Genomic DNA, 14,628 nt, shown 5'->3' on the forward strand with positions numbered 1-14,628 from the left:
AGTGGTATGCTGTCCTCTCTCTGTACAGTAGTGGTATGCTGTTCTCTCTCTCTGTACAGTAGTGGTATGCTTTTCTCTCTCTGTACAGTAGTGGTATGCTGTTCTCTCTCTCTGTACAGTAGTGGTATGCTGTTCTCTCTCTGTACAGTAGTGGTATGCTGTTCTCTCTCTCTGTACAGTAGTGGTATGCTGTCCTCTCTCTCTGTACAGTAGTGGTATGCTGTTCTCTCTCTCTCTCTGTACAGTAGTGGTATGCTGTTCTCTCTCTCTCTCTGTACAGTAGTGGTATGCTGTTCTCTCTCTCTCTCTCTCTCTCTCTCTCTGTACAGTAGTGGTATGCTGTCCTCTCTCTCTCTCTCTGTACAGTAGTGGTATGCTGTTCTCTCTCTCTCTCTGTACAGTAGTGGTATGCTGTCCTCTCTCTCTGTACAGTAGTGGTATGCTGTTCTCTCTCTCTCTCTCTCTCTGTACAGTAGTGGTATGCTTCTCTCTCTCTGTGCAGTAGTGGTATGCTGTTCTCTCTCTATGTACAGTAGTGGTATGCTGTTCTCTCTATGTACAGTAGTGGTATGCTGTCATCTCTCTCTCTCTGTACAGTAGTGGTATGCTGTTCTCTCTCTCTCTCTCTGTACAGTAGTGGTATGCTGTTCTCTCTCTCTGTACAGTAGTGGTATATTGTTCTCTCTCTCTCTGTACAGTAGTGGTATGCTGTCCTCTCTCTCTCTGTACAGTAGTGGTATGCTGTCCTCTCTCTCTGTACAGTAGTGGTATATTGTTCTCTCTCTCTCTGTACAGTAGTGGTATGCTGTTCTCTCTCTCTCTGTACAGTAGTGGTATATTGTTCTCTCTCTCTCTGTACAGTAGTGGTATGCTGTCCTCTCTCTCTGTACAGTAGTGGTATGCTGTTCTCTCTCTCTGTACAGTAGTGGTATGCTGTTCTCTCTCTCTGTACATTAGTGGTATGCTGTTCTCTCTCTCTGTACAGTAGTGGTATGCTGTTCTCTCTCTCTGTACAGTAGTGGTATGCTGTTCTCTCTCTCTGTACAGTAGTGGTATGCTGTTCTCTCTCTCTCTGTACAGTAGTGGTATGCTGTTCTCTCTCTCTGTACAGTAGTGGTATGCTGTCCTCTCTCTCTGTACAGTAGTGGTATGCTGTTCTCTCTCTCTCTCTGTACAGTAGTGGTAAGCTGTTCTCTCTCTCTCTCTCTGTACAGTAGTGGTATGCTGTTCTCTCTCTCTCTCTCTCTCTCTCTCTCTGTACAGTAGTGGTATGCTGTTCTCTCTCTCTCTCTCTCTCTGTACAGTAGTGGTATGCTGTTCTCTCTCTCTCTCTGTACAGTAGTGGTATGCTGTCCTTTCTCTCTGTACAGTAGTGGTATGCTGTTCTCTCTCTCTCTCTCTGTACAGTAGTGGTATGCTGTTCTCTCTCTCTGTGCAGTAGTGGTATGCTGTTCTCTCTCTATGTACAGTAGTGGTATGCTGTTCTCTCTATGTACAGTAGTGGTATGCTGTCATCTCTCTCTCTCTGTACAGTAGTGGTATGCTGTTCTCTCTCTCTCTCTCTGTACAGTAGTGGTATGCTGTTCTCTCTCTCTGTACAGTAGTGGTATGCTGTCCTCTCTCTCTGTACAGTAGTGGTATATTGTTCTCTCTCTCTCTGTACAGTAGTGGTATGCTGTCCTCTCTCTCTCTGTACAGTAGTGGTATGCTGTCCTCTCTCTCTGTACAGTAGTGGTATATTGTTCTCTCTCTCTCTGTACAGTAGTGGTATGCTGTTCTCTCTCTCTCTGTACAGTAGTGGTATATTGTTCTCTCTCTCTCTGTACAGTAGTGGTATGCTGTCATCTCTCTCTTTGTACAGTAGTGGTATGCTGTTCTCTCTCTCTCTGTACAGTAGTGGTATGCTGTCATCTCTCTCTCTCTCTCTCTCTGTACAGTAGTAGTATGCTGTTCTCTCTCTCTCTCTGTACAGTAGTGGTATGCTGTTCTCTCTCTCTGTACAGTAGTGGTATGCTGTTCTCTCTCTCTCTCTGTACAGTAGTGGTATGCTGTTCTCTCTCTCTCTCTCTGTACAGTAGTAGTATGCTGTTCTCTCTCTCTCTCTGTACAGTAGTGGTATGCTGTTCTCTCTCTCTCTCTGTACAGTAGTGGTATGCTGTTCTCTCTCTCTCTCTCTGTACAGTAGTGGTATGCTGTTCTCTCTCTCTGTACAGTAGTGGTATGCTGTTCTCTCTCTCTCTGTACAGTAGTGGCATGCTGTTCTCTCTCTCTCTCTCTGTACAGTAGTAGTATGCTGTTCTCTCTCTCTCTCTGTACAGTAGTGGTATGCTGTTCTCTCTCTCTCTCTGTACAGTAGTGGTATGCTGTTCTCTCTCTCTCTCTCTCTGTACAGTAGTGGTATGCTGTTCTCTCTCTCTGTACAGTAGTGGTATGCTGTTCTCTCTCTCGCTGTACAGTAGTGGTATGCTGTTCTCTCTCTCTGTACAGTAGTGGTATGCTGTTCTCTCTCTCTGTACAGTAGTGGTATGCTGTCCTCTCTCTCTCTGTACAGTAGTGGTATGCTGTCCTCTCTCTCTGTACAGTAGTGGTATGCTGTCCTCTCTCTCTGTACAGTAGTGGTATGCTGTCCTCTCTCTCTCTGTAAAGTAGTGGTATGCTGTCCTCCATCTTCATATTCTCTCTCTCTCTATCTTTCCCTCTCTCTAGCAGAGAAGAGTACTGTTGGTTACGCTGAGTCAGGCTATGGAGAGTTCTGTTCCTGCCTGGCTGCGCACTGTCTATCTCTCTGTCTCCTTGGAGATGATTGGATAATAGCCTATGCTGACCATAAGTCCATTCTGCACAGAAATACATTGTCTCATTTAATATCACCGTGACAGAGAGATAGAGGCTCCACAGAGCGTGTTAACTAACATACCTTGGTTTAGCCTTGAGTTGATCTGGCTCTCTCTCAGATGCAGCCACACATTACACTTCCTGTTTTTTTTTGCGCTACTGTGAAATAAGTCTCTGCCATTGGTTGGTAGATGGAGCCCCTCCTCTTTGGTTCTTAAAGCTGTACACGCACACGTGACAAATAGTCTGGTCTGGATTGTATTATTTGTTTACAGTCTGTGGGTAGAAGTTGGCCCTACATAACCTAGGATAAGTTTATCCTACTGCTGTGACGAGCTGACCACACATAACTCCTTCCACGTTGACAAATACCATACAACTTGGCTTTTACATACACACAGAGGGAAGCACACTACACACACATTCACACGCACATACACACATACATTCAGCATTTCTCCTGAAATGTACATTGTGACTTTGATTACAAAAATATATATTTCAGACAATAGTCACATAATGAAATTACTTAATGTAAATTGTTCTCAAAACAATAAAGCTGTGTAATTGAAATACAGATAAATAGAGGTATTCAGCCCTTCAGCCTATGGAACTAAGAACTAGAGGTCGACCGATTAATCGGAATGGCCGATTAATTAGGGCCGATTTCAAGATTACATAACAATCAGTAATCGGCATTTTTGAACACCGATCATGGCCGATTACATTGCACTCCACGAGGAGACTGCGTGGCAGGCTGACTACCTGTTATGCGAGTGCAGCAAGGAGCCAAGGTAAGGTGCTAGCTAGCATTAAACATATCTTATAAAAAACAATCAATCTTAACATAATCACTAGTTAACTACACATGGTTGATGATATTACTAGTTTATCTAACGTGTCCTGCGTTGCATATAATTGATGCGGTGCCTGTTCATTTATCATTGAATCACGGCCTACTTCGACAAACGGGTGATGATTTAACAAAAGCGCATTTGCGAAAAAAGCACTGTCGTTGCACCAATGTACCTAACCATAAACATCAATGCCTTTCTTTAAAATCAATACACAAGTATATATTTTTAAACCTGCATATTTAGTTAATATTGCCTGCTAACATGAATTTCTTTTAACTAGGGAAATTGTGTCACTTCTCTTGCATTCTGTGCAACAGAGTGAGGGTATATGCAGCAGTTTGGGCCGCCTGGCTCGTTGCGAACTGCGTGAAGACCATTTCTTCCTAACAAAGACAGCCAACTTCGCCAAACGGGGGATGATTTAACAAAAGCGCATTTGCGAAAAAAGCACAATCGTTGCACGACTGTACCTAACCATAAACATCAATGCCTTTCTTAAAATCAATACACAGAAGTATATATTTTTAAACCTGCATATTTAGTTAAAAGAAATCCAGGTTAGCAGGCAATATTAAACTAGGGAAATTGTGTCACTTCTCTTGCGCTCATTGCACACAGAGTCAGGGTATATGCAACAGTTTGGGCCGAAAGGCTCATTGCGAACTAATTTTCCAGAAGTTTACGTAATTATGACATAACATTGAAGGTTGTGCAATGTAACAGCAATATTTAGACTTAGGGATGCCACCAGTTAGATAAAATACGGAACAGTTCCGTATTTCACTGAAAGAATAAACGTTTTGTTTTCGAAATGATAGTTTCCGGATTTGACCATATTAATGACCAAAGGCTCGTATTTCTGTGTGTTATTATACACTGCTCCAAAAAATTAAGGGAACACTAAAATAACACATCCTAGATCTGAATGAATTAAATAATCTTATTAAATACTTTTTTCTTTACATAGTTGAATGTGCTGACAACAAAAATCACACAACAATAATCAATGGAAATCCAATTTATCAACCCATGGAGGTCTGGATTTGGAGTCACACTCAAAATTAAAGTGGAAAACCACACTACAGGCTGATCCAACTTTGATGTAATGTCCTTAAAAGAAGTCAAAATGAGGCTCAGTAGTGTGTGTGGCCTCCACGTGCCTGTATGACCTCCCTACATCGCCTGGGCATGCTCCTGATGAGGTGGCGGATGGTCTCCTGAGGAATCTCCTCCCAGACCTGGACTAAAGCATCCGCCAACTCCTGGACAGTCTGTGGTGCAACGTGGCGTTGGTGGATGGAGCGAGACATGATGTCCCAGATGTGCTCAATTGGATTCAGGTCTGGGGAACGGGCGGGCCAGTCCATAGCATCAATGCCTTCCTCTTGCAGGAACTGCTGACACACTCCAGCCACATGAGGTCTAGCATTGTCTTGCATTAGGAGGAACCCAGGGCCAACCGCACCAGCATATGGTCTCACAAGGGGTCTGAGGATCTCATCTCGGTACCTAATGGCAGTCAGGCTACCTCTGGCGAGCACATGGAGGGCTGTGCGGCTCCCCCAAAGAAATGCCACCCCACACCATGACTGACCCACCGCCAAACCGGTCATGCTGGAGGATGTTGCAGGCAGCAGAACGTTCTCCACGGCGTCTCCAGACTGTCACGTCTGTCACATGTGCTCAGTGTGAACCTGCTTTCATCTGTGAAGAGCACAGGGCGCCAGTGGCGAATTTGCCAATCTTGGTGTTCTCTGGCAAATGCCAAACGTCCTGCATGGCGTTGGGCTGTAAGCACACCCCCACCTGTGGACGTCGGGCCCTCATACCACCCTCATGGAGTCTGTTTCTGACCGTTTGAGCAGACACATGCACATTTGTGGCCTGCTGAAGATCATTTTGCAGGGCTCTAGCAGTGCTCTTCCTGCTCCTCCTTGCACAAAGGCGGAGGTAGCGGTCCTGCTGCTGAGTTGTTGCCCTCCTACGGCCTCCTCCATGTCTCCTGATGTACTGGCCTGTCTCCTGGTAGCGCCTCCATGCTCTGGACACTACGCTGACAGACACAGCAAACCTTCTTGCCACAGCTCGCATTGATGTGCCATCCTGGATGAGCTGCACTACCTGAGCCACTTGTGTGGGTTGTAGACTCCGTCTCATGCTACCACTAGAGTGAAAGCACCGCCAGCATTCAAAAGTGACCAAAACATCAGCCAGGAAGCATAGGAACTGAGAAGTGGTCTGTGGTCCCCACCTGCAGAACCACTCCTTTATTGGGGGTGTCTTGCTAATTGCCTATAATTTCCACCTGTTGTCTATTCCATTTGCACAACAGCATGTGAAATGTATTGTCAATCAGTGTTGCTTCCTAAGTGGACAGTTTGATTTCACAGAAGTGTGATTGACTTGGAGTTACATTGTGTTGTTTAAGTGTTCCCTTTATTTTTTTGAGCGGTGTATTATAATTAAGTCTATGATTTGATAGAGCAGTCTGACTGAGCGGTGGTAGGCAGCAGCAGGCTTGTAAGCATTCATTCAAACAGCACTATACTGCATTTGCCAGCAGCTCTTCGCTGTGCTTCAAGCATTGCGCTGTTTATGACTTCAAGCCTATCAACTCCAGAGATTAGGCTGGCAGTACTAAAGTACCTATTAGAACATCCAATAGTCAAAGGTATATGAAATACAAATGGTATAGAGAGAAATAGTCCTATAATAACTACAACCTAAAACTTCTTACCTGGGAATATTGAAGATTCATGTTAAAAGGAAACACCAGCTTTCATATGTTCTCATGTTCTGAGCAAGGAGCTTAAACGTTAGCTTTCTTACATGGCACATATTGCACTTTTACTTTCTTCTCCAACACTTTGTTTTTGCATTATTTAAACCAAATTGAACATGTTTCATTATTTATTTGAGACTAAATTGATTTTATTAATGTATTATATTAAGTTAAAATAAGTGTTCATTGTTCATTCAGTATTGTTGTAATTCTCTCTCTCTCTCTCTCTCTCTCTCAAATTCAAATTCAAATTCAAGCTGTTTTATTGGCATGAAAAACATTGTGTTAATATTGCTAAAGCAACAATGTATACAATATACATTGTAATACAATTTTAAACAATAACAAATAATAATATAACATGGCAGTAAATAATAATACAAAATTAAAAATAATAACAATAAAATAGTAGTAAAATAATAGTAAAATAGTAGAATGTAATAAATATAAAAATCTAAATATGGAAACTGATTCTATAACTAACTTATAACTAAATAACGGTCATCTTCACCATTACATCAGTACTACAACTACTATCGTCATTACTACTACTACTACTACCACCACCATCCCTAAACTGTTATCATTACCATTACTACCCATACCACTACTATTTGGAATGATAAACAACAATAATAATAGAAATAACAATAACAGTAATAACAATAATATAAATAATAAGTAAGTTACTGTTTACTATGCAGATGTTATTATTCAGTGTCCCTCAGGCTATGGCAGGCAAATACATATTTGGCTGCAAGAGGAGCCATTGCTCCTTCGCCCATGAGTATTCTTAGTTTTTCCTTTGGGTTTAATAAGTTCAAATTTGGAATAAATGTAGTCATTTCTTTCTCTCTCTCTCTCTCTCTCTCTCTCTCTCTCTCTCTCTCTCTCTCTCTCTCTCTCTCTCTCTCTCTCTCTCTCTCTCTCTCTCTCTCTCTCTCTCTCTCTCTCTCTCTCTCTCTCTCTCTCTCTCTCTCTCTCTCTCTCTCTCTCTCTCTCTCTCTCTCTCTCTCTCTCTCTCTCTCTCTCTCTCTCTCTCTCTCTCTCTCTCTATATATATATATATATATATATATATATATATATAAATAGGCCGATTAATCGGCAGCGGGTTTTTTGGTCCTCCAATAATCGGTATCGGTATTGAAAAATCATAATCGGTCGACCTCTACTAAGAACCACTCTAAAGGTAGCCTATAGTATGAGTAATCAGATTTGAGCTACTCTGGGAAGGGGAGAACAGTCTGGAAAAAAGAAAGATGGAAGATAGAGGATAAAGGAGTGAGTGAGAGGTCAAGGACAGAAGAGAGACAGGAGGAGGTAGGCAACAAAACATGAACCGATGACTCACCAGATAGTGGAGAGAGAGAGGGCATAATAGAGGGAAGGGGAGACCGAGAGAACGGGGTACAGTGTATAAACAGTGAAAAGGATAGAAAGAGAATGAGGGAGGAGGAAAGAGACAGAAAGAGGAAGAGAGATATACAGAGAGAGAGCTAGAGGGAGATGGGGAGAGAGAGAGGGAGATGGGGAGAGAGAGAGGGAGATGGGGAGAGAGAGAGGGAGATGGGGAGAGGGGAAGAGAGAGAGAGAGAGAGGGTGAGCTAGAGGGAGATGGAGAGAGAGGAGATGGGGAGAGAGAGAGAGAGAGATGGGGGAGAGAGAGAGATGGGGAGAGGGAGAGAGATGGGGAGAGAGAGAGAGAGAGAGAGAGAGAGGGTGAGCTAGAGGGAGATGGAGAGAGAGAGAGGAGATGGGGAGAGAGAGGGAGATGGGGAGAGAGAGAGAGAGAGAGAGAGAGCGAGAGAGAGAGAGAGGGTGAGCTAGAGGGAGATGGAGAGAGAGAGAGGAGATGGGGAGAGAGAGAGGGAGATGGGGAGAGGGAGAGAGAGATGGGGAGAGGGAGAGAGAGAGAGAGGGAGAGAGAGAGAGGGTGAGCTAGAGGAAGATGGAGAGAGAGAGAGGCTGACAGACGGAGATGGAGAGAGAGAGAGGCTGACATAGACGGAGATGGAGAGAGAGAGAGAGGCTGACATAGACGGAGATGGAGAGAGGGAGAGATAGCTGTGGGTACTCCATTGCTTCCCCCCAGGCTGCAGATTGGATGAATAATTTAATAAGGCAGTGATGACATCACACCAGGCCCACAGGAAGGTACTGAAGAGATTCCACCATCTCTTCCTCCCTCTCTGTCTCCCTCTCCCACTCTGCCCCATACACTTACCTGTCCATCCCTGAAAAAGAATGAGTGCAGCCCATCTAATCCTTTGCATCTCCTTCATCTATCTGTCCATCCTAGATAGAAACTACATTCCACTGCACCCATCTATGTATGTATCTCTCTCTTGTTCCCCCTTATTTCTCTTTCCCTCTACTCTGGAATGCGGGGGATTCTCCCGTGTTTTTGTCACCCTTCTCTCTGCTGGTTTAGTTTTCATTCCCAAGAGAGGACACCGTTTCAGATGTGGTGTTGTGTACATAATATTAGATGGAAGGTGGCTACAGTGAATACTGTAGTTTGTTACTATCTCCACATTTTCACCCCAAATCAGCACCTCACAGTCAACAACTAGGCCTATAGTCATCATCATCATCTAACTCACCTGTAGTTCTTGACTCCCAGGTTCTTCCTCCATCAGCTGTTCCTCTCACCTCCACCTCTTCTTCCTCCACCTCTTCTTTCCTCTTTTCTCCCTCCTCTTTTCTCTGTCCATCCATCCTCCACAGGTTCCCTTCACTGGCTGAGCACCCAATCTGCTGCGAGGGACATAACTCGGGTTGTCCAATCGCTTCCTCTGCTTTCTGGAACATTTCCCTAAAAGCAGCCAATGAGGTGAGGGGAGGTGGTTGCAGGAAGGTGGCCTGGGCCTGGGAGGTGTACTCCCATTGGATTCCGTCGCTGTCCGTCTTTTCCCTCCTCCACTTGAGGTTGTAGAGGAAGTCAGGGTCAGGGGTTATGACAGTGGGATCAGGATCCGGTTCAGTTATTAGTTGGTAGGCCGGGGAGCTGTGTTTGCTACGGTTACGCAGTTCCTTGAAGGTCATCACTTTTGAACCCGACCCTGACGTTGACCCAGATGACGACGTTGACCCGGAAGTAGATTTCTTCAGGGTTTCCTCATTGGATTTTCTAACTTCCAAGGGCGGGGTCAGGGTTTCACCATCGGGGGAGAAAGCCATGAGCCAATCAAATCGCTCTGGGCGTAAAGAGTTGGCGAGAAGGGTGCAAACCTTGAGGGGGGGCAGGGTAGGGGGCACAGGGGGTAAGGGACGCGGGGGAGGAGGGGGAGGGGTTTCCGAGAGCACAGGGGAATATTTGAAAGTCTCAAAGTTAACATTGTTAGAGGTGTTGGTATTGCCAGTGCTGTAGTAGGGGTCAGATGCTAGGCTAACGTTAGACCCAAACCCACTGTTTCTCTTCCTCCTTCTCGCCATGTCAGTGAAAGACGTGGTTCTAAACACATCTCTGCTCTCCTCTTTCTCTCCCTCATCCTCCTTTACTCCTCCAAATATATCAGTCTCTCTATCCCTCTCCACCCCTGACCTCCCTCCTCCATCTCTCCATCCATCCACAGCCAACCCATCTATATCATACTGCTCCTTAGCCCTCTCCTCTTTTCTCCTCATCCCTCTATCTTGTGTCTGTCCAGGCCTGGAGGTGTGGTGGGTCTCCCCCGCTCCCTCCTCCTCCAGTCCCCCCACACAAACCCCCAGCTCTGGGCTGAGTTTCAGGAGCTCAGCCTGGGTCAGTCCTGCTAGCACCAGTAGCTTACGGATCTCATCATCCAACGCATGGAAAGAGTCAGGGGGAGGGATGGCAGGGGGGGTGGCAGAGTTGGAGATGGAAATGGTGGGGGCAGGGGGGAGAGGAGGAGGGCGAGAGGTGGGAGGGGGGAGGGACAGGGGGGTCTTCCCGCATCCTGCTTGGAGGGTGGCGAGACGCTGAGCCTCCTTACGGGCTAGGTGCTTCCTCCGAGGGGGGGGGATGGGGGGAGTGGAGGAGGGGAGGGAGAATGGGAGAGGGGAAGATTTGTAGAGAGTAAAGTAAGGGATGGGCTGACAGAGAAGAGGAGGGTGGACGGAGCGTGGGGAAGGAGGGAGGGCCTTCTCACACCTGAAGGTGTAGAAAGTGGGGGATGAGGATGGAGAGGTGCAGACAGAGACAGAGGGGGTGATGTCACGGCTGATGTTGATGTAGGTGTGGAGTTCAGAGTTCACGCTGGCATAGCGGGCAGGGGGTTTGGGGGGTCTCGGTGGGGGCTCTATGGGTGAAGATGTCTCTGATTGTGAGACCAGGGGCTCGTCACAGTCTGAAGGTGCTGTCAGATCCACTCCAGCATCAGAGAACTCCTGGGAATCTCCCAACGACCCTCCCCGGCCCTTATACAGCTTCCAAGACATATCCACGTTCCCCATCTCATCCAGAACATCAGAGAGATCCTCCTTGTCCAGATCACCTAGATCCAGTCCCTTCTCATGGAGACTGGCGATGTGGGCCAGCTTCACCTGCCTGTTGACACTCTCCAGTCGGTCCAGGTGATCCAGTCGATCCCTCAGTAGATCCCCCTGAGGATCCCCCTCCAGGTCCCAGCGAGCCACCTGAATCACCTGGCTAAAGCGCTCCATCTTCCCAAAGTCTCCCACTGACTCCAGGAAGTCCAGGAGGCCTAGTTTGGCGACCTCTGACCCTAAGCCTGTCTGACCTTTGACCCCCAGGTAGTCAGAGGAGGAGGGGGAGGCGGGGGCGGAGGGGTAGCCCTCGTCTGGGGAGCAGGCGTGTGGGGGGGAGGAAGGGCAACGAGAGACAGAGGGGGGTTTGGGGTTGAGGAGCAGGACTGGGGGTGAACGGGAGGCTGGGTAGCGTTCAGGAACGTGAATGAGAGTGTGGTCCTGAGAGATTAACAGATCAGCATTCCCCTTGTGGCCAGAGGACGAGAGAGAGATGGAGAGATCGGTGCAGTCTGACTCCAGATCGGAGCAGGAGCTGATGGAAGTGGAGGATGAGGAGGTGGAGGAGGTCAGGGAGAGATCCAGGAGAGAGGGAGGGCAGTCGCAGCACGATGGGACCAACGTGTCATCATCATCATCATCATCATCAACACTGTTTTCTTCTTCCTCCTCTGTTTCTTTCTTGTTATCCATCTCTTCTTCCGTTTCTTTCTTGTTATCCATCTCTTCCTCTGTTTCTTTCTTGTTATCCATCTCTTCCTCCGTTTCTTTCTTGTTATCCATCTCTTCCTCCGTTTCTTTCTTGTTATCCATCTCTTCCTCCGTTTCTTTCTTGTTATCCATCTCTTCCTCCGTTTCTTTCTTGTTATCCATCTCTTCCTCCGTTTCTTTCTTGTTGTCTATGACCACATCTGTGTTCTTGTTAACATCTGCATTCTCCTCATCTTTTATTCCTTTCTCCAGTTCCAGGGCATTAGGGGGGCAGGCCGGGGCCAGGACCTGAGGCTGGGGCCTGGTCTGAGAGGGGCTGGCCTGTGTCTTGGTCTTGCCCCCTGTCCCCTCCTGTCTCTGGGGTAGCAGGGGAGGTGGTGGAGGGGGCTGAAGCTTCAGCTGCTGTCTGATGGAGATGGTATTGTTGTTGTTGTGGTTGTGGTTGAACAGACTGTTATTGTCCTGGGGGGAATGGCCGTCGCAGCACAGACAAGGCAGGCTGGGTTCATTACAGTTGGGGTCCAGATGAGGAAGAGGAGGAAGAGGAGGAGGAGGAGGAGGGGCGCGTTTGGACACAGCTGCTGCTGCACGGACACTTTTGGGTTTGGGTTTGGTCATAGAGAGGGGAGCTGTGTTTCTCTGTAAGCCCAATCTGGGGGCACGAGGCTGGACCCCCACCCTGGTCCTGGAAGACTCGGGGGTCGCTTTGGTGGAGCGCCGAGGAGAGGAAATGGTGTTCATGTTTTTGTCTTCCCTCTGGGAAACAGGGCCGTGTGGCTTTGGTTCCGCTGCGTTGGTGGTCCGCCTGCTCGTGTCGAAGCGACGAGGCCTCGAGGGCGGAGCGAAGGTTCGGCTAGAGGAGTGCATTTTAGGAATAATCGTTTTCTAATTGTCAATTATTTGTGTTTCTATAGAAACAGGGGTTCTGTTTTCTATCTAAAGGAAGGAGAGATCCAAAACATGACGGTCACATCTTGGCTTGACTCCAAAGATCCTGCAACATCAAAAGAGACTTGCAGTCAATAGAGGCACAGCAGATAATAGAGATGAGAGGAGTCTGTGCTTCCATGTTCCTCTAACTGCACAAGGGAGCAGCTTGTTATTGTTCATAAGAAATCTTAGAAGTTAAATCATCCCCTGGTTTGTTCCATATATCTATTGGGCTTTTCTGCTGTATAATTACCTCCTCAGTGCTGGGACTAGTTAGATGAAAATTAAATCCATCTCTCCTCTCCTCTCCTCCCTCCCTCTCTATATAAACAGACAGACACGTGCACACACACACACACACACACACACACACACACACACACACACACACACACACACACACACACACACACACACACACACACACACACACACACACAGACAAACACACACACCTACATTCAATGTCAGTGATGAGAGGAGATCTCCATGAAAACAGTTGGGAACTAATGAAGGAATATGTCATCCTTCAGCATCCCAGTCTACTCTGAGATTCAGCTTGATGGAGTGATGATGTTAAACCCTTGAGAAAGGATGTACTGTAACTCGCACTCTCTCTCTGACAAATAGGTGAAGTATAGGCCAAGTAAATTGAATCGTGATAAATCAAAATGAACTATCTCAATTCTAAGCTTATTTGCATTAAAATAAATGTTGACGGAAATTATTTACACAGGAAGCAACCAAATATCACACCGTCAACCTCTCAGTCATTGATCTTCCTACTGTATTTGCTTTGCCAAATGTTTCAGGAACTAGGTCGCTTATATTGCCTCTAACATAAAACTGTTGATGCAAGTTAATAAATCTTTCTAGACCCTTGAATGTATTCGATGGGTAAAAGTCATGTATGTCATGTATTTTTTGTTGACATTTATTTTAACTAGGCACGTCAGTTAAGAACAAATTCTTATTTACAATGACGGTCTAGGGACAGTGGGTTAACTGCCTTGTTCAGGGGCAGAACGACAGATTTTTACCTTGTCAGCTCGGGGATTCGATCTAGCAACCTTTTGATTACTGGCCCAACGCTCTAACCACTAGGCTACCTGCTGCCCCAATATAGAGCCTAGTACAAACATCTTTAGTAAACAAGATCAAATGATTTAGAGCAGAAAATCCTCAATTGCGCAATGACTAAGGTACAGGCTGTCTTTTAAAAGCCATCCACTGCCCAGGCTAAACACACTGCTCATATTCCTCCACAGCAGCAGCACCGTGCCCTTCACATCAAACCGGGAGAAGAAGGTAGGCCCATATAAATCAGAACCTGAACAGCGCTTAGATCGGGCCTGGGACACGTCGCCCTGTTCAGAACCGTTAGAATAACGCCCCGTAACCGCAGAGCACATCATCTGCTGGATTTTCGGTATTTACCATCGGATTTATCGACCTGAAGTGGCGGATGAAGACCGTGGAGAGGGGGAGGGAGAGGAGGAGGGGAGGGGAGGGGAGGGGAGGGGAGAGGAGGAGGGGGTACCTCACGCCGCATCGTCCTGACACAGCCACCACCCGCTACTATGACAAAATGTATCGCAATTGTTATTAAATGAACTATAACATGCCTATGTCTGTCATTCTAGTAAACAACCGTAAGCTATAAATCAAGACAACGGCTATTCAAATTGGTTATCTGGATCTGGGGATGTGGGCAGGGGTTGAAAGCATAGCAAAACATATAGCCTAGATCTCGGTACATAGAGAGCATTTGGTCAACAACACCTATAATCATATGATTGTGAGATATTTGACTCACCATCGGCTCGGTTGAGGAGAAGATGGAGAGGCTGGAGCCCTTTCTCGGTAAACGGATGCGAGCGCGCGCAACCCGTCCGACCAACGAACAGCCGCTCTAAGGGTTAAAGCGAGATCTCTCTCCTCTCGCGACCACCTTATCTTTCGTCATCCGCCTCTTTCTCTAGCTCCTCCGCCGGGAACACACCCCTCTTCTGCCTCACCAATCAATCTCCCTCTCTGTTCATCTGTCAGCTCCTTCCATCC

At 46.6% G+C, this 14,628-nt stretch overlaps 2 protein-coding genes across 3 annotated transcripts in view; both read right to left on the reverse strand.

Annotated features, from left to right (window-relative positions):
- The window catches only part of LOC115176429 (RUN and SH3 domain-containing protein 1-like), a 16,590-nt gene extending 7,938 nt beyond the window's left edge, over positions 1-8,652 (reverse strand). The window contains exon 1 of the mRNA XM_029736472.1: positions 8,617-8,652. Coding sequence (XP_029592332.1) covers positions 8,617-8,652 — 36 coding nt within the window. The remainder of the gene's footprint in view (positions 1-8,616) is intronic.
- Positions 8,653-9,024: 372 nt separating this feature from the next.
- Positions 9,025-14,449, reverse strand: LOC115177162 (uncharacterized protein DDB_G0284459-like). 2 transcript variants are annotated; one of them, XM_029737720.1, is made up of 2 exons: positions 14,384-14,449; positions 9,025-12,631 (listed from the first exon to the last, which is right to left on the reverse strand). In XM_029737720.1, exon 2 carries the CDS (start codon positions 12,502-12,504, stop codon positions 9,040-9,042), a length of 3,465 nt encoding a protein of 1,154 aa, XP_029593580.1. In that variant the 5' UTR covers positions 12,505-12,631; positions 14,384-14,449; the 3' UTR covers positions 9,025-9,039. The 2 variants fall into 2 exon arrangements, with proteins under 2 accessions (XP_029593580.1, XP_029593581.1); XM_029737721.1 differs by lacking the exon at positions 14,384-14,449 and adding an exon at positions 13,027-13,114.
- Between the last annotated feature and the right edge of the window lie 179 nt (positions 14,450-14,628).

This window comes from Salmo trutta, chromosome 37 (assembly GCF_901001165.1).
Source record: "Salmo trutta chromosome 37, fSalTru1.1, whole genome shotgun sequence".
Lineage (NCBI taxonomy): Eukaryota > Metazoa > Chordata > Actinopteri > Salmoniformes > Salmonidae > Salmo > Salmo trutta.

Bases quoted from the DNA above. Each gene is read 5' to 3' on its own strand.
- LOC115177162 (XM_029737720.1), bottom strand. From the start codon at position 12,504: ATGCACTCCTCTAGCCGAACCTTCGCTCCGCCCTCGAGGCCTCGTCGC.